This window comes from Phyllopteryx taeniolatus, chromosome 10 (assembly GCF_024500385.1).
Source record: "Phyllopteryx taeniolatus isolate TA_2022b chromosome 10, UOR_Ptae_1.2, whole genome shotgun sequence".
NCBI lineage: Eukaryota > Metazoa > Chordata > Actinopteri > Syngnathiformes > Syngnathidae > Phyllopteryx > Phyllopteryx taeniolatus.
In genome coordinates this window covers 30,357,939-30,376,613 of record NC_084511.1, presented here as the reverse complement: position 1 = coordinate 30,376,613, position 18,675 = coordinate 30,357,939, and the positions used below count along the sequence as shown (strand labels likewise).

General features: G+C 44.5%; 3 protein-coding genes across 4 annotated transcripts; 1 reads left to right on the top strand and 2 right to left on the bottom strand.

Moving 5' to 3' along the window:
- Positions 1-666: 666 nt before the first annotated feature.
- Positions 667-7,897, bottom strand: b4galt7 (xylosylprotein beta 1,4-galactosyltransferase, polypeptide 7 (galactosyltransferase I)). The gene is made up of 6 exons (XM_061787676.1): positions 7,338-7,897; positions 4,783-5,118; positions 4,190-4,415; positions 3,348-3,431; positions 3,170-3,274; positions 667-1,906 (listed from the first exon to the last, which is right to left on the bottom strand). Exons 1-6 carry the CDS (start codon positions 7,454-7,456, stop codon positions 1,751-1,753), a joined length of 1,026 nt encoding a protein of 341 aa, XP_061643660.1. The 5' UTR covers positions 7,457-7,897; the 3' UTR covers positions 667-1,750.
- A 647-nt stretch (positions 7,898-8,544) lies between these two features.
- tmed9 (transmembrane p24 trafficking protein 9) lies at positions 8,545-11,440 on the bottom strand. The gene is made up of 5 exons (XM_061787677.1): positions 11,256-11,440; positions 10,592-10,692; positions 10,370-10,495; positions 10,145-10,291; positions 8,545-9,421 (listed from the first exon to the last, which is right to left on the bottom strand). The coding sequence occupies exons 1-5, from the start codon at positions 11,401-11,403 to the stop codon at positions 9,272-9,274; spliced, it is 672 nt and encodes a 223-aa protein (XP_061643661.1). The 5' UTR covers positions 11,404-11,440; the 3' UTR covers positions 8,545-9,271.
- A 123-nt stretch (positions 11,441-11,563) lies between these two features.
- On the top strand, positions 11,564-14,043 carry tmem216 (transmembrane protein 216). Of its 2 annotated transcripts, XM_061787678.1 has the most exons (6): positions 11,564-11,715; positions 12,703-12,716; positions 12,819-12,912; positions 12,977-13,069; positions 13,561-13,762; positions 13,860-14,043. In XM_061787678.1, the coding sequence occupies exons 1-6, from the start codon at positions 11,706-11,708 to the stop codon at positions 13,873-13,875; spliced, it is 429 nt and encodes a 142-aa protein (XP_061643662.1). In that variant the 5' UTR covers positions 11,564-11,705; the 3' UTR covers positions 13,876-14,043. The 2 variants fall into 2 exon arrangements, with proteins under 2 accessions (XP_061643662.1, XP_061643664.1); XM_061787680.1 differs by lacking the exon at positions 12,703-12,716 and having other exon boundaries at positions 12,840-12,912.
- The last annotated feature ends 4,632 nt before the right edge of the window (positions 14,044-18,675 follow it).

The following is an 18,675-nucleotide window of genomic DNA, read 5'->3' as shown; positions in this document are numbered from 1 at the left end:
ATTCAATAAATGACTATTCTCTGTTTTTGTAAGCTATAAAATGTTTTGAAACTCTGCAGAAATGTAGCGTTAAAGTTTATCATATGACAAAAAAAACTTCCATTTTGCTTCAACACTGAATCAAACACACGCCGGGCCGGATTCGAACCCGCAACCTTAGAACTGCGAGGCAGATTTGCTAACCAGTCTTCCAGCGTGACCGCAATCCTCAATTAAACAAAATAAAAGAAATGGTAGGTGCAAAATAAACTAAATGCAAAACATAAAATCGTTTGCTTCAATCAAATTATTCACGCGAATTTTGGAATAAATGGTGTACTTTTTCATTTATTTCATTAACCAATTGTTGAATATTTTTTGAAACGGTCACTTTTTAAATTGAATCATTTTACACAACTGAATACAAAAATGAAAACTTTTAGGAAAACTAAATGAATGCAATCAATAAATTCTCGCGGTTTTATTTTACTATTTAAAATTGATTTGATTACATTTCACAAAAAAAAAATCCAAAATGTAAATTTGCTGATGTTACCATTTCTAATTTCATGATTTACAATAAATCAATGATCCAATTATGTAATGAGATAAATGAATACAAAATGAACACATTTCGATGAACCAATTTTGCAGGGAAAAAAATACAACATTCATGCAAAAAAGAAATCGGTTTCAATCTGATTTTTAATTACAATTCATCTAAAACATGTGAACTATCTGATTTGTACTTCAATTGTTCATTTTCTATTTACAATAAATCAATTTTGAAAAGCATTTCATGTGACAAATGAGAAGAAACTAAAAGTAAAAATGTGGCCCCCGGGCCTCCCTTGGCCCATCGGTTTCCACGTTGAGAATTGGTAGCAGCGGGAAGGCGAGAATGTCTGCCAGCTGGGGGCGCTGCTTCCCTGCCCGCCCGCACACGTTCTGGGGCAGCGGATGCCGCTCGCCGCTCTGACACTCAATTGGGGCCCGTGTCGGTGGGAATCGGTCGTTGGCTATACAGTCGATTTGAGTGTACGCATTGATTTAGGGCGGACCTAGATCGTTGCTCGAAAGTTTACTCAAAATCCCTTCGAAGGGATTCGGGAGTCGGGAAGCCGAACGAATGATTCGCAACGGTCCCGAATCCCTCGTCGAACCGATGAATCAAATCGTCTTTTCTCACCGTACAGGGATGTCTTCTTCTTCTCCTGGCTTTTTATTGACCCGCTCTTATTTTGAAACGCAGCCCTACTTTGATTTCCGAAGAGAAAGTTGTGCTCGTAAGTTTGAATGCCTGAGCAGAATTTGGAAGAAAACCTGAATTATCAGGTAAAACATTGATTTGGGGTTCAAATAAACTAAGTCAAAACCATAGTCAACCAAATAATCCTTGTCCAGTCATATTGAAAAAAACCAACTCCCGCCAGGGGTTGGTCAACTTATGAGCACAACTTATCGAGATCAGCAGTCCGACATCTTTGTTGAGTTTGGTGGTACTTGACAAAAGCAAATGTCAAAATGTTTTGGAATCGTATTAAATACATTTCAACACATGTCGATACGACGACTAGGCTACTTAAATATAAAATCGACATTTGATGATCTTCCGGCTCTTTCGCCTCCCAAAAATGTTCTCCATCTGGACCTTCTCCTAAATTGGAGCCGAAAACCCCTCTGCCCCCCAAAAAGCGGGCACGGAGTGAGGCCCAACACGGGCAAAGTGTGCCCGCGTCCGGCTTTCCCCGAGAAAGGCCGCGTGCGCGTCCTACCCCAGGAGGCACCAGGGCGTCTCGTCCGGGTCGCACTCCAGCCTGGTGTTGATGACGACGCACGGAGCGCCCCCTACAGTCAGCTCCTGGCGGGACTCCACACGGTAGCGCAGGTTGCTGAGGCCCCCTTCAGGATCCACTTTGAACTGCTCCTGCACGCGCACGACACCAAACAACAACTCATTTCACGAGAAAAATACGTTCGCTTGTGTAGCACGTCCTGAAAAACGCTTTTAATTGAGCTTACATGGATCGGAAAACCACCGTTGCCCAAAAAAATACAATTAACAGAATTGAATTCAACAATGTTATTCACAACAAATAATGATAACGTAATTCATGGTGACAATTTATTTAATTACAATGACTTAACCCATTATTTGAAAAATTCTGTAACGTGATTTCAAGATTTTTCATTTCATTCATTGTTACAACGCATAAAACAACCATTTAACGGGATTAATGAATACAAAAATAAGACAAATGGACTAAATACATGTGAATTAAGCAATATTAAGGAAACTGAGTATATATTATGCAACAAATACAATTTTACCAATTTAATAATAAACTACTCACGGATATACAGTATATTTATTTCATTGAATCACAATGATTTTACCAATTAATTCATCAAATTTGAAAAATGTTCAATGTCTTTATTTTACTATTTTATTTCATTATTTACAATAAATCAATTAAACAAATATTTCAGTCGATAAATGAATACAAAAAGAAATGGAAAAAAATACCATTAAATTAAAAAAATCAAGAAAAAGTGACTATTAACACAACAATGAATGTTGTATCAATTGAATCGAAATATTTCAAGCTCATTTTTGTCATCGAGAGCTCAATTACAATTTCTTATTTATATTTCATTGAATTACAATAAATCTACCAATATTTAATCCAATTTGAAAAATTTGGTGACATTTTACCATTTGATTTTATTATTTACAATAATTAAATTAACCAAATATCTAGTTATACAAATGAACAAAAAAAACCTAATGGAATCATTACATTTTAATTAACCTATAAAGAATCAAATGACCACAACACAAAGAAAATGTTAGTAATTTAATCATAAAATAATTCAAGCTCATTTTTTATGTAATTTATAACAAATTTCAGTAGAATGAATTTACCAATAATTAAATGTTTTTAGAGTCGTTATATTATTTCCCTAATTTATTATTTACAATATATCAATTGAGCAATGATTTAATGAGATGAATAAACATATTTAAATGGAATAAAGACTTTCAATGAACCAAATTTAGGAATAAAGAGCTAAAAAGTTTTTAAAAATAGTTTAACAACAGAATGCGAGTGAGTTTAAAAAAAAACATCAAGGAAAAGTCCCGCTTATGACCTTTTGACCTTGTCAAAAGTGAAGGTGAGAGGCCAACCTGCTTCTGGGCCGCCACGCGCTTCTGGTCGCGCTTGCGCCAGGCGGGGTCGTGCACGTGCCGGAACGTCCCGTATCCCGTGCCGATCCCGCTGGGCCGGAACAGCTGCGAATCGGCGGCGCCGCTGTGACTTCCAAAAGCCGAGTCCGCCTTTTATTGTGAAGAGACGCACGCTCACCTGTAAGTCGGCCTTCCTCAGACGGCGGTAAAACTCGTCGTCCTCGCGGCCCCAGCCCCAGAAACGATTGGACATCCCGTTACACTGCGCAAAAACAACGTCACAAGTACTCGCCGCGCTCGTCGGAGGCGAACCAACTTCGACCGACGCCGAGTCTTTGGGGCAGATTCCGATATTTGGCACAATACAATTCCGAGAAGCGATTATTCGGCCATCCGTCCATTTTCTCTACTGCTTATCCTCACTAGCGTTGCGGCCCAATTAATAATAATAATTTGAAAAAATATATCTATCTATATACACGCTGACACTTACCGAAAGCTTTGTTTGAATGTCAGAATCATCATTGTCTTACGTTGGAACGTGTTAGTGGTACAAAAAGTCTTTTGCCAATTTTTTGTTTGGGAGTCATTGACGTCTTGTCATGAAATCAAATTTAAAAAATGGCTGATCTTGTGCCGATTGTTGCTGATGTTTGAAAATGTTTCATTGAATGTCATTATCTTTGGCATGTGAAAAAAACAAAAAGGACCAATATAGGCCGATTAATCGGTCAGGCCCTATCACATACGCTGCACTGCATGTTGTTAATCGGACAGCGACAACATGCATTACATGTTTAGGACGCACGCACTGGGCACATGCCTTCCACGAGTTACACGTGCACCACACACGCACGACACAGTGCACTCGTGAAAGGTGCGCGACATGCAGAACGCCTTTCACGTGTGACGTGCTTTACACACGTGGCACACGCGTGTAGGAGAGAAGCGTAACATGTGTAGTACATGTGTAATACATATGTTACAATACACGTTGCGTGCCCCTCGTGTTGTTGTTACCATGTGGTAGTGTTTCTTGGTGAGCAGCAGGATCCCGCCCACGTAGGTCTTGTAGTGGTAAAGGGGGTGCAGGTCCGGGGAGGCCACGTGGAAGGGTCCGTCGGCGGGGAAGCCGTAGTCCAGCGCCTCGTTGAGGGGCAGCAGGTCCACGTCGTGCATGGCCAGGTAGTCCGTGTCGTTGGCGCTCTCCAGGTAGCCCACGTTGATCAGGGACGCTCGGTTGAACCTGCCGCGCGCCGCGCAAACGCTAAGGTCAGCCTCTGCGGGTCAGCGTCGGCGCCGCCGCAATAGCGCCCGTTTTCAAACGATGAGGTGTTTTTTGGTTTTTTTTCTAACAGTATACAGGCACGACCTGATTGTGACGGGCGCGTCGTCAGTTTAGTACCACCTCTGTTTGTATGTGTGGCTGCATCTATGCTAGGTTTTTGCATCTATGCTAACATCCGTTAGCCCACCTATGGCTTTCCGCATTATATGTTAGCACTAAGCTAGCCAACTCGAGCCCGTGGAATTAACGGGATTTGTTCTCGGGCCCGACGGATGAATCGTCCCGGCCGACTGAAACTTTTCGAACGCCCCGGGGCGCGTCTCACCTGAAGTGGTCCACCTGGTTGACGACGAGGATCTGGTGCTTGATCTTCTTCTTGTTGAGGAAGTCGTGCATGAAGGGCACGAAGACCAGCAGCTCGTCGAAGCGCTCCCGGAAGGGCACCACCAGCGCCAGCTTGTGGGGACCCCACGACGCCTCGTCCGGCGGGCGGCTCTCGGGGCGGCACGGCGGGGGCGGGGGGTCCGGCTGCCGGGGGAGGCCGGCGCCGCGGCGCCGCGTGTCGGACGAGCAGCCGAGCTGCAGCCACAGCAGCGACGACATCAGCAGCAGCACGCAGAGCCCGAACAGCTTGTACACGGAACAGCGGCCCCACGCGGACCTGGAGCCACAAAACGCCACCGCTGCATTGTTACTGCTCGTGGTGTCCTCAGCATTCATGCAAATGTACATTTCCGGTAGCCGTTTTTACTTTCCTTTCAGTAACAAGGAACAAAGCAACAACAACAGCGTCTGCTAGAACAAATGGAGCGAGATGACCAGGGGCCTCATGTACAAAAGCTGCGTACACACAAAAGCTTTTCACGGCAAAGTTCCGATGCATCGAGAGTGACATGAGCGTGGAAATGTGCGGTGCCTCACGCCAACTGCGTGGCTGGCGTACGCCCGTTTCCGCAGCTTTTGGTGCTTTGGCGACACTTAGAGGGGATGCTGGGAAACTGTTCTCATAAATCTGCACACCAGAGGCGCATGAATAATTAGCACCGATGAACAATTCACGCGCGGCAACATTTGATTTCAACAATGCAATCTCCTGGAACGGGTGAGGCCCTCCGCGCCGCTTCTTCCGCCCGTTTTGGCCCCACTTTCGTCCTCCGCTTCACGTCCACCTTAACGTCTGACCACGTCCTTTCTAGTTCAGCGTGTGCGCGCTATTCTGTCTCCACAGCATCGACAGCCGCACACGCGCTGTCCCATTCGCGCTTCTTTCGCGTGTTGTTGACACCGTTGGTCAGCGTGCCAAGGAGGATTTTCTTGCGCGCCTCCACCTCATTGAACAACTTCACATTCAGAAAAATGATTTTGCTTCCTTACCTTCCTTTTTTTTCTGATCATGGGCCTGAGATGGGCATCTCAGGTGCATGGTTCATTTAAATGTGATTTGCATATTCAAATGTGGGCGCGGGCAGGGACGGGTCGGCTACTCCGACATGTGCGCTCATTTCCACGTTGATTGGAATGTACGAAGCAAACGTGCTTGGATTCATGAGTACGCAGAGTTTCAGACATCTGGATATTTTTGTGCCTACGACGTTTTCTGGATTTGGGCGTACGCCGTGTTGTCGTAGGAAATCATTTTGGCATCTGTTTCGCATGTAGCGTTTAAACTGCCGTCAAAGCTCGCGGCCAAATCTCGAATTGCAGCGAGGCTTCGGACGTCGTCGCTTCCGATCTCGACACGCGCTTTGCGGGAACGCCCCTCCATTACCCGACACGCTCTTCCGAGGCTCGCCGCATCTCGTAACGTCGCGATATTTTACTACGCTTTCGGCTTCACAGATTCAGTATCTTTTGGGCTTCATTATGGACCGCATTCAGTTTTTTTTTTACTAAAATCAGTTGTCAGTTGAATAAAATAGCCAGTCATTAAATTTTTTTAACCCTTCATTATTCCAGTTTGTTTGCACAATGCACAAGTTGGAAAACAATATACAGTACAAGCAGAGGGTATCTCCACTTATTAAACGCAAAATGATGTCATTCATTTGCCTCGCTTGGAATGCAGGAAGCCATTCAACGCTCTTTTGGAAATTGCGTCATCTGGTAGGAAAATAAAAAATACAAAATCTAAACCATGTGATTCAATCCAGTAAATAACAAGGAATACAAAAACTACTTTTCATGTGTTGTTATTCGGCCCAAAGTGGCGACGATGCTGTTAAAAAGTTAAATTTGATGGCGACGGTAGATTATTGATACATTTAAAGAGCTGAAGTTGTAAATGACAAAATTGGACAAAAATCCCCACCTGTGGGAAATGTCATTGTATTGCAACATAGCTGAAATTGTAAAAAAAAAAAAAAAAAAAAAAAGTCGGACATAAATTGCCAGCATTGAAGCCCAAATGATTGTCAAGTGAAGTGAAGCGCACTAAAAGTCACTCCAAAGAAAAGTGAGACGTTACTGCCAGCTGACAACGTGTCTGCAAGTCACAACGTGCACTCAGTCAAGTTCACATCCGTCCTTCCATCCGTCCGTCCGTCCGTCCGTCCATCGCCTCAAGGTGTGCCTAATCACGTGTCCAATGAGCCTCCATTTCAACATTCCAGCAAGTCTCGGGACAAAGCACCTCTGTCATCACTGCCCTCTTTCAAATCGAATTTGTTGTGTTGGCACTTTCGGGCAACAGGAAGCCACTTTAGTGGAGTTAATGCGCGCACACCTCAGATGCTTTTTTTTTTTTAGGAAAGAAAAACGCATTTGTACGCATGTTAGCTGATGAACTGAGAGAATCACACTCCTCCATTTCATGAATTTCGAAGGGTCGCGGTACAATACATGTGTTGGTCGAAATGAACAGGTTTGACAGAGTGCAAGTACCTTCTCTCCTCCTTAAAGTACAGCACAGGTTTCCTCCTCGATGAAAACATCATCATGCTTCTTAAAAAGTTGACAAGTTTTTTCGAAAGAACAACGCTAACGCCCGCAGTGTCCGGCATGCTGACGACGTGTCACATTTAATCGGACTTCATTCCAACTTTTCTTCCTTCCCGGGCAAGCCTCGCTCGCGTCGGCCGCGGCGTCCTCGTTTTCTCCTCGACGGCTGGACACGTAGCATGTAGCATGTAGCATGATCATTAGCATACCTGCGCCGAGCTGTGCTAACAAGCTAACGTGAGCCTCCGTGACGGCGGCATGCGACGAGCGCCTTTAAAGCGGACAGAACGCCAGCCTAAATAAGGACAAGTGCAATTTTCTTCATTTTATTTTCACGTGAGGAGAAAAAAAAATTCCTGTGCCGAACATGATTGTGTTCAACTTGACTTGACACTCGAGCGGAAACAAAGCGCACAAGTGAAAAGGTTCCACCAGCGACCCATTTTCAAAACACAAGTAGACGGATTTACTTAGTAGCACGAACAATATTTGTGCGCGCACTCCCACGGTACACACTAATAAACCGTCCTTTTGAACGTCACGTCAGAAGAAAAAGAACGTGATTGGGTTCACCTTGACGCTCAAGCGGAAACAGAGCACACAAGTGATAGAGGTTCCAAACAACGAAAGGGATTTATTTAGTTTCTATTGTAACATTTAGTGGTTACAATAGATATTTGCGCAATCACACGGCACACACACATAAATCGTCAACATGTTCCTCTTCCTTTTTTTTTTTTTTTTTTACGCAAGAAGGAAACAAACCGAACAAGAGATGAACGTGATCGCGTTGAATTTGACTTGACGCTCGAGCGGAAACACAGCACGGACACAACCGAAAGGATTTATTTTTATTTTCATATCAAGAACCTTATCAACAATAAGGTTCATACTAGTTCCATTGGCAGATTTCTTTCACTTTTTCTCGAAACAAAATGTCTTGTTTTAAGTGAAACATCTGCCAATGGAACTTGTATAAATTGACTTCTTAAAATTAACTCGTTTATCTTGTCTGTCTTGCTGAAATTTTAGAAAAGTCAAACATTTTAAAATAAGTACAGTAAGACCTTTTCACTAGAAATAAGATAAATCCGTTGGGTAACGTTGGCATTTTTGCAGCGTGAAGACCTACAAAACGGACAGAATCAGGTCCAATTATTGTAACTTTTATTTCAACATCATTTAAATCTTTACCTTGACAAATCCAATTGTATCTCAGTGAAAACAAAAGTGTTAACATGTTTTCTCTTAGATGGAAGTATAAAGAACACGGTCAAATTGAGCAAAGTTGGTGAAACCTGAAATGTGAGTGTTGTATTGAAAAAATATTAGCAAACCTTCAAACAAACAAAAAAAAAAAAGCCCTTTTCAGTATTTTCTAAAATCAAATATTGACACAAACATCCTGAAAGAAAATTGCCAGTGTCACACTACTGATGAATTCAACTTTGACCTCCTCCTTGCGGCATCGATTAAACGTAGAACATGTCAAAACAGGCAAAACAAATCGACATTCACACTGGACGCAGTAACTCCTTCTCTTCACTCTTCAGCTGCTAAAACTTTACAAACTCTTAGATTTTGGGGAGGATTCCAACCGATAAAATGAAACTGCTTGACACGAGTTCACATGCGCGTGTAGCGATCACGCGTGACGGCGTCGCACACATTCAAGTCGGCGAGCGGCCGCTGGCTCGAAAATACAAAACTCCGCCAACACGCCACGCCGTCGGCCCGCTTCGCACTTCACGGGGTCGGCCAAAGCTTTCAGTCCAAATAGAAATCCGAATATTGGCCAAGGTCTCGAGTATCTCGCGTGCGCCGCATCTCAGCTCTCTACCGCATCTGGTCGGAGACTCGGCGGCGCACACGCGCATTTAGACGAGCTTCTTGGCCTCGAAGAAGCTCTTGAGATGTCTCATCTGCCAGATGCCGATGGCCACCAGGATCAGCGTCTGCACGATGGACCACCACAGGACGCGCTGGTTGGTGCTCTCGCTGGTCTGGCGGAAGCGCTCCTCCCGGTACTGCAGGAAGACATGCGGACAGCAGGGGGCGCACGTCAACATGACTGCCATCAGTCTTACCGACCGGATGACGTCATTTCACTACGAACTTTATGGAATTGCAATCCATTACGTTACTGGGAGAAAATGTCTACGTAAATTACAGTTGCATTTGGAAATTTCCATGATTACAATTTTTGTTACATTTGAATCCCCCCCCCCCCATCATCGTGCATGTGTGTGGTACACGTGTAATCATTAAGCTAGCGGGCCATTCTTAAAGCAACATAGTTTGTTTTATATTCACAAAGTGTAGTATTCTGTTTGCTGCTTATTTGTCAAGGATTCAAGGAGTTTAACTGTCATACCGACATTGACACATTTAAGCATAATATGGCATTACATTTGATAGCCGAGGTCCCGGATTAACCCAATAACTCACTAGATTTAGGAAAGATAAATAGAAGAAGAAATAAGATAAAATAACAAGATAGAAAAGATACTTATTTGCAGTTGTAGATTTGGATGCAGTGTAAACAAATGCCAGAGGCTTGAATTGCACATAATAGTGACAGCAATTTAGAGAAAACTTCAGCTGGGAGTGGCATTAAACAGCTTGAAGCCTCTTTTTTGATGAATTGTTCACTAGCTGCCTTGTTGAGAATGAATTTTGTGCCGTGAGATTTTGATAACGTAAAACACACGCCTCGGGAAACTGTGCCTAAACCTGATTTGTCCACTGACCCTCTGGTAGTTCTGCTCCTTCTGGATCTGGTCCACCTGCTCCACCAGCTGCCTGACCCGCAGCTGCAGCTCCGACAGTTTGTCTTTAGCGGCGATCTCGGCGTAGTTGTTGGCGTGCTCGCCCACCTGGATGTCCAGGTGGACCCTCTGCGGGCAAGCGGCAAACGGCGGTCAAAGCAAATGGTGGCAGACGTCTGCTCGCGTTGCGCGGCGGCGCGTCCTCACCAGCATGCCTCCGGCAAACAGGGAGAACTTGGACGAGTTGGAGTGCAGGCAGATCTGATGTTCTCCGGGCGTGTGAGACGTGAACGTGAACCTCCCCTCCGAGCCGTACTGTCGAGACAGGATCACCTGCAAAACAAAACCAAACAAACAAAAAAACAATTCCGGATGTGAGAAGTCTGCAGCGGATAAAAACGCAACTACAAGATTCATATTTCAAGCAACCTTCTCATCGGGGTCTTTGACCTCCACAAACATGCCCAGCCCCTGAGTGGCCGGGAGGTATTCTTCTTTGTGTTTGTCGTACAGTTGAGTCCGATAGTTGCCTGCAAACAAACAAGGTGAATTGATTGCAAATAAGAACCCATTCCTCTGTAAATTACTTCTTTTTGATGAATCAATGAATCGGTTTAAAACGTTTTTTGAAGTTAAACAAGGGCTCTATAAACAATCGAAACAAAATAGTGGACAATTAATTTGATAATCGAGTTGTTGCCAATTAGTCGATTCATGTTTCATCTCTACTAAAATGACTTCCCCATTCAAACACAAAACCTGAAATAAAGTGCTTTCACGCAATTACCATCTTTCTTAATTTGTACTTTGCAAATTTGTAAAATGTAATTTGTACTTTGTAAAGAACTATCGACAGCAAATAATTGTCAAAGTAAACATGACAAAAATCATTTGCATATTCAAATGATCTTACAGCTCAAGTATTATGTCAAATTACAGAGTTGGACGAAAATGTCCGCTTTTTAGTCCACCTCTGTGAAATGTCAGGCAGCAACTTTGGCGAAAACGCCGATTTAGTTCAATGATTGAAGTTGGTGAGCTAGCACTTAGCATTAGCATTAGCATTAGCGAGGCCTGCCGCCGAGGCGCTCACCGATGATCATCGTCTCATCCGGGATTTCTTCGATGAAACACTTCTTCTCCGTCTCTCCGATGTGGAAGTACAAGGCGGAGACGACGCCGTAAAAAACGTTGAGAAGCAAAAACGTCAACAGAGCCCAGCACATCCCGACGGCCGCCATCTTCCTGACGGGAGAGGGCGCTACTACGCATGCGCACAAGCGCCAATGCCACGTCAACCAAAGACATCAACCAGCCAATCAGCGCCCTAGCTAATTATCTTTTTGTTGTTGTTGTTATCATGAATGAGAAGAAAGATCAGGTTAAAAAAAATAAAAAATCACGATGGTAAAATGTTTGTAATATAAAAGCGCCCAGTCATTCGCCTTTCATGCAGTAGAGGGCAGCAGAAAAAAACACGGGCGGTTTAGTCGACAGGCGAAGACGTGTCACTTCCGCCAAGCTGTTCCCATGGTAACTAGAAATGGCGCCTGGTAAGTAGCTCGGTCTCTGAAGCGATCACGTTAATATGCCGCCCGCAATCATCATCAAGAAAGTCGGCAATTCTATTTTTTCTTTCGGTTTTCGTGACATGAACGTCCTCATATTTTTAATGCGAAGTGCTACTGTTTGTCACGCGATGTGCTTGAACACGTTTTCGTTTCAAGAACACGTAAGACTACTTTAAACTGTAGAATGTTTGGATTAATCGATCGTAAACTTTTTTTTTTTACTGTCAATCATATACAATACCCATTTTTACGAGTTGGCATAATGGGGGAAAAAAAACAATCTCAAACTATATAAAAAATGAACACACTTTTATGCTAACCAAATGTGTTGCCACAGCTGTGCCGATGTTGTGAACCAGCTAATAATTATTTCCCCCAATAAATCTATACACATATATATATCACAACAATTGAAAGTATACACTGTGACTGTGAGATTGGAAGCTGAATTTATGAATCCCAGAAACGGATGATTGGAGGCTGCCGTCAATGAATCAACTTGGAGCTGACAGTAAACACACGCACACAAATCTCAAATAAGGTCATGAATGGAGATGATCTCGCTTCTCCAAAGAATTAACGCTCCCCGTTTCTGTTCCTCCGTGGCCCTGTTGTTTACGCCTTACAAGACACCAAAATGGCTTCCCCTCTCTCTAGTTCTTGTCTTCTTTTTTTTTTATACCTCATTTCGTAATCGGCAGAGGTTGAAAAAAGTAACGAGCCTATTTTGACGAAGGAAGGATCAGAAAGTACAAATGCAAATGACCTACTCAAGTACAGATACCTGGAAAATGTATTTGCACTCTGTGACTTCCCACTACCGCAATGAAGACAAGGTTACTTTGTTGGCTTTAAAAATAACAAAACCGTCAATAGCACGAGCGCCATTGCATATTCCTGTAACACCAGTTAGCATTCATATGCTATTCATGCTGTCGTATTAACTGTGATGTCATCATTTCTCTCCAGGCAGCCAGCCAATCGTATCCTTCGCGTCACGTCATTTCACTTGCGCGTGTCCTTGACCTTTGCGTCTGTGTGCTTGACCTTCTGTGTGTGTGTGTGACCTTGACACGCACTGTCAGCTGTCGTCGACTCCCCTGCAGGTGATCCTGTACCTCAACTGCTGGTACTTTGCCGCCTTCTTCCTGGCAAGCGTCCTCATGTTCATCTATAAAGGTCGTCCGCCGGCAAACGTTGATTGCAACTACCGTCAGCGTCAACAAGGTTCTGTTCTCTGCAGGCCTTTTGCTGCCCTACCCGTCGAGCAATCTGATTCTGGACGTGGCGTTGTTGGTTCTCTTCCTCGGTCTGGAGATTCTCCGGATCTTCTACGGTGGGCGCTGACGCTGCACTCGGGATTTTTTTCATTTGGCCCTGAGCAAGTTGACACACGTTAGCACCAACTGGGATTGAACAATAAATAAATCAAAGCAGCCCCCGATGCCAGTTTGACTTGGCACCATGAAACTTGTCGTGGGAGACATGTGGATCATGAGTAGCCCCGCAAAAGCGTCACAAGACGTCATGCCTGAAAATAGAGCGGCAGTGTGCCATTTTGGTTGGAAGCGACCATTCTAGGGGTCATTTCCAAGCGTCTTTGCCCCTGAAATTTCTTTTGAGGCCCGTTTGACTTAGCAACATGAAATTTGGTAGACCTATCTATCATGACGAGACCCCCCAAAAAGTCTCAAGAAGTCATGGCTGAAAATACAGCGGAAGTGTGCCATTTCGGTTTGAGGCGGCCATTTCCAGGTGTCCTTCAAAGACAAACGTCTTGCTCTCGATGGAGCAGGTGATGACCGCGCATGCGTGTGTGCGCTTCAGGTTGGAAGGGCAACCTGTGCGAGCACGCGGTGACCACGGCGGTGTCTCTGTTCCTGCTCCTGCCGTGCATCACGCTGTGCGCCTACTTCCTGCTGCTGCAAAGTTTCGTGCTGCGTCTGGAGTTCCTGCTGGGCTTGGTGCTGCTCTGCTTCTACGGCCTCCAGTTCCTGCTGAGCGTGCTGGCCCTGTCGGCCTTCGCCAGGTGAGCTGAACACGCCCCTTTATCCGGCACGCCCCCCCCCCACGCCCTCCATAAAGATGCAGGTGCTAACATGTTCCTTCGTGTTTTCTTCCCGCAGGTCCAAAGTGTACTGACGAGCGCCGAGCGTCACGTCAAAGACTTCACGTTTAATACAAACTTGAATTGTACGTACAATTTTGCTACTTGTGTTCCATGTTTTCACATTTCTACTTTTATACAAAAAGAGCCAATAAAGCTCCGAACATCGTGTCAATAAATAAATCACTAGTCCTTACCAACAACCTTTTTTGTCTTGCTTCTGTTTGTTATTCTCACCTTCAAAATATATTATTGTAGTGGATATGATTATTCCACAATACCTTTGCTATATTACTCATGAAAGCGAGACAAGCGGCGAGGATTAAGGGAAGATTATAATTCGGTTGAGGAACATTTGAATTTGAACGGTTCCGGTTCCTTATTTCGATTCCAGTTCCAAACGATTCTCGATTCCGATTCCGATTCTGATTCTTTTAGGGGGCTGGATCCCAAAAGTTTTCCTGATTTAAAGGGTGTCCAAATTCTGAGCATCCATTTTCTCAGCAGCCCGCAGCATAGACTAAAATGAACATGTGACTCGGGGTTCTTTATAAGCAGTATCGCTGTCAAACCGATGAAATCTAAGGCAACGAACCCAATTGACTTCATATTCATTCATTAATGGATCGGCCAAAGTTTAAATCAGCATTGTTAAAATTTGGGACTGTTTTATCACATCAATGGTTTATATGTGCAAGTTTTAGCTTGTAGCCTTTTATTTTGAAGGGTATGCACCGGAACGCGGGATTTTGGCACGAAAAGCAACTTCGGGGATTATTATGATTATTTATTTGTTTTCCTGATTGCTTTCGCTACCCACCGATGAGGCGCAATGTTAGCGTTTGTGATACCTACCGTGAGACAACGTTGATGTGAATTTTGTCGCGCTTCATTGTGATGTAAAGTTGCGACGGGGAAGTTTTAGCGAAATGTTAAGCTTTTTTTTTTTTATTTTTTTATTTCTGTCATCGGCGCTGACGTTGGTTCGAAGACTAAAATGAACACTCACAACCATCGGTGCAAAAGTGCAAGCAACCGTTGACCTTGTGAGCCGTCTCGATGTTGGCATCGACGTAATGAATTGTTTCACTCACCCAGTTGACCGAGGGTTGACTTGACTTCGCTCCGCGCGCGTCGGACGCTACGCATCGGACGCTACGCATCGGCAAAGCCACCTTTGCACAAGACAATCGTATTCCGAGTGCTGCGCTGTTCGTTCATTTGAACAAAGTTAGGACCCGCTTTTGTTCGCCAGCCGTTGGGCACAAGCACGTCTCCGTGCGCGCTCTTCTTCTTCGTTGGTTTTCGCCGCTTGTTATTCGGGGCCGGAGGACGAGGCATCGAAACCGGCAAGTGAAATGTTTCAATTTGAACGATTGCGGGAGAACCGGAACGTTAGCCCCGGTTCCAATCGGTTGTCGAGTGTCGATGGCCGACCCCCGTTCTCGTACGATCTACTCCGCTGATCCTGCCTCTCGGTCTCGCTCGGGGACAAATGTCAGCATTGACCCGCTTATTAATATAAATAATCCATCATTCATCATCTATGTCATTCATGTAATAAAGATTCAAATGCAAATGATTACATTTAGATGAATATATCAATAATATAATATAAATTTGAAATAGAAATAGTATATTTAGATATAAATATTTCATGTAAAGGAATTGAAATCGAATACAAATTACAACTGTTACTATTACACTACTCCAGGGATTCTCAACTGGTGGGTCGGGACCCAAATGTGGGTCACAGATTTATTCTAGGTGGGTCGCAGACAGGTCGTAAAAAATTACCGGGGATCCTTAGTTCATGACGTTGCCAATATACAACTTCATGTTTTTAATGTCATTGTTTTATATTCATTTTTTTACAAATACTGTGTAATTATGACTTAACTTTTGTGTTAGTGAAGGTTTGTGATTTAAGTTGTGTACGTCCAACTTCGTGGGAGCGGAACTCCACAGCAAAATATTGAACCTGCGTCCCGGGTCAGACTTGTCTTTTATTTGGAATGTAACATTTTAAAGTGCCCCCCTCACGCAAAATGTGGCCCCTCGTGGAGGGCCTGTCCACAAAGGAGCGCATTGCAGAAGATCAGCCAAGGATCATCGTCTCTGACCTAATCCCTTGAGAAAAGGGGGTCACACAGGGTTCAGTTGTAGGAGCGCCTTTCTTTCTTTGGGATGGAAACAACATCTGTGATATAACTCCGAGGATCGTACTGTGTGTACGCTGATACTGCATTGTACTCCTAAGCTGCCTCTTGATCCGATTTTGTTTCCTCGCAGCATGCTCTCGGTTGATTCCACATTTTTATTGATGGTCGTAAAGCTAACTAACTAAATTCTAGGTCAACTGCCCCCCTCCCCCCTTTATTTCCACCCTTCACGGTCCTCATTGATTTGTCGGCATCCGATTGATTCGTCGACAGGTATCCTCAGAAGCTACTAAGAACCTTTTGCTGTTCCTTCTGACATGTTTCAGTCTCCTGGAGAACAAAAGAACATCTGAAGGTCCACATTTCTACCAAGACCTTTGTCTGTTCCTTCTGACATTTGTCCCTCTCTGGTGAAGAGCAAGAAGTTCACTGTAGGGAGGAGATCACCACAAGCTAACAAGAACCTTTCGTCTTTCCTCTGACATTTGTCGCGCTCACATGGAGCACTAGAACATGTCCACTAGTCACTGCTACTGGTGTCCACCACAAAGCAAATCTCATGAGGTCATCAAGAGGTCATCTCAGAAATTGAACAGGACATCATCAAGAAATCATCAGAAAATCATCCTGAGAAGATCGGTGTGAAGCTATTGGCGCTGCGACTCCTCCCTGAGCATGACGAGAACAGACAGCAGGGGGCGGCAGAGCGCTTGGCTGGAGTTGAAGAAGGCGATCGCAGCAGACGTCAACATCACCGAAGAAACAAAACTTTGAATTTCAGAGTTCCCACAGATGATCATCAGTTTGTTTTTCTACTTGATGAAGATCGTGTGCGCGTACAGACGAGCGAGAGCATGTCTTTCCGTCGGAGGAGGCCGTCGTCAACGGTAACACTCATGAGGTTGAGACCTGCTGACGTGGTTTCGTCGACAAACGCCGCTGATCTGATCTCAATATGGCGGTGGTGTCTGGAAGATCTCATCTGCATCTCCAAACATTTTCTGATCTTGTCAGCGTGTGCGCAACACGTTCCAACATGTTCATAAACCATGAAAAACATTTGACCACCCTGTAAAAATCTTTTGAAACCAAGACACACGCAATTCACTTTGTTGTTGTTGTGTTGCCTGTACGACCTTATTCGACACTTTACATACGCACAACATGCTTTTTTTCACGACAGCTCCATCTAGTGGATCTGGTGGGTCACTGCCCCACTTGGCCCCAATGCCAGTGGACTGTAACAACCAATAGTACAAATCATTGCTTTAAGTCACACCTTTATCTGGATCCGCACCAACATTAACTCATTCGCTGCCAGCCTTCCCAGTTAACATGGATATTTGACTTCTAAAGCCGTCAATGGCAGCGAATGTGTTAAAAGGAAACAACGAACGACCTAAGTACCAAACTCCATGACAGTTGCAAATTAAGTAGAAGATTGGACAATACAGTAAATAAGGAATAATGCAACAAATTAATAAACAAAGTGAGCAACGAAGTTCTCCTTTGAAATCAATCCTTCACTTCCCCTTGTAAAAATAAAGTGCCACTATTTTTCTTGTAAAATGACAACTTAAATCTCAAAAATATGTTTGTTAAACATAAATATTGTCGTATGCTCGCGGTTGTTGGAATGGTCAGAATGACTGCAACACAGTGGCGGGCGGGGCATTTCGGACGTTTTCAAGTATTTCAAAGTCAATTGTTCTTAAAAAGGATGCCCTTGCCTTATTGTTATGACTAATATCACTACTGTATATCAGTGGCATTGTTTCTAGACATATGTATCCTGGGACTCACATAATTTCAAGAGCAAAATGATCTGATAAGATTTTGCATTATTAGCTAGCATTAAGCCAGCAGACTTGCGTAATTACTCTATATGGTTTGGGTGTGCAAATATGTCATGTTTCGATGTCGAATGTCGTGCGACGTCATACGCAAATCTCACATTTGTTGACAGCAAGAGAGTGAGAACAGACTATAAGTTTTGTGGGGTTTTAATACGTTGAAATGTGTTTAACGTGTGGGAGGAGTCAAAGTATTTCAAAACTTTTTTTCTTGGAATATACATTGTGGATTTTCAGCTATCGCGGGGGGGCCGTATGAAATCCAACCCCAGCTTCTCTTCCCGTCACCTTTTGCCTTGTTGCGCTTTCCGACGACACGTGACTTCATGCCGCCCGCTCACGCGGCAACCTGCGCGGATGCCACGTCCGCACGCCAGGCGGGAAGAAGAAGAAGGAGAAGGGAGGAGGAGGTGAGGAGGTAAATAAAGGAGGGAGACAGTCTGGCAGAAAAGAAGAGGAGAGTGAGCCCCTCCCTTCCTGTCTCCCCGTCCCATCCCCCTTCTGAGCCTTTCTGGAAGCTTCCAGGCAGGATGGAAAATGCCACGTTGCACCCCGCCCCCACATCCAGCCGTTCCTGTCGTCGGGGCTCCGAGGGATCGGACGTCCCGCGCGCTCGATTGCTTCTGTCTGACGAGGCCGACGCAAATCGGAGCAACGAGACGCGTCGTCGTCTGCCGGCGACGTCGATAACATCCCGAGGGGAGCTCAGGCGGCCATGTCGGTCCCCGATTACACGGGCGAGCCCTTTTGGCGCACGTGATCTGCTGTCGCGGGCCACGTAAAACGATGCGGAGGGCTGAATATGGCCCCCGGGCTGCAA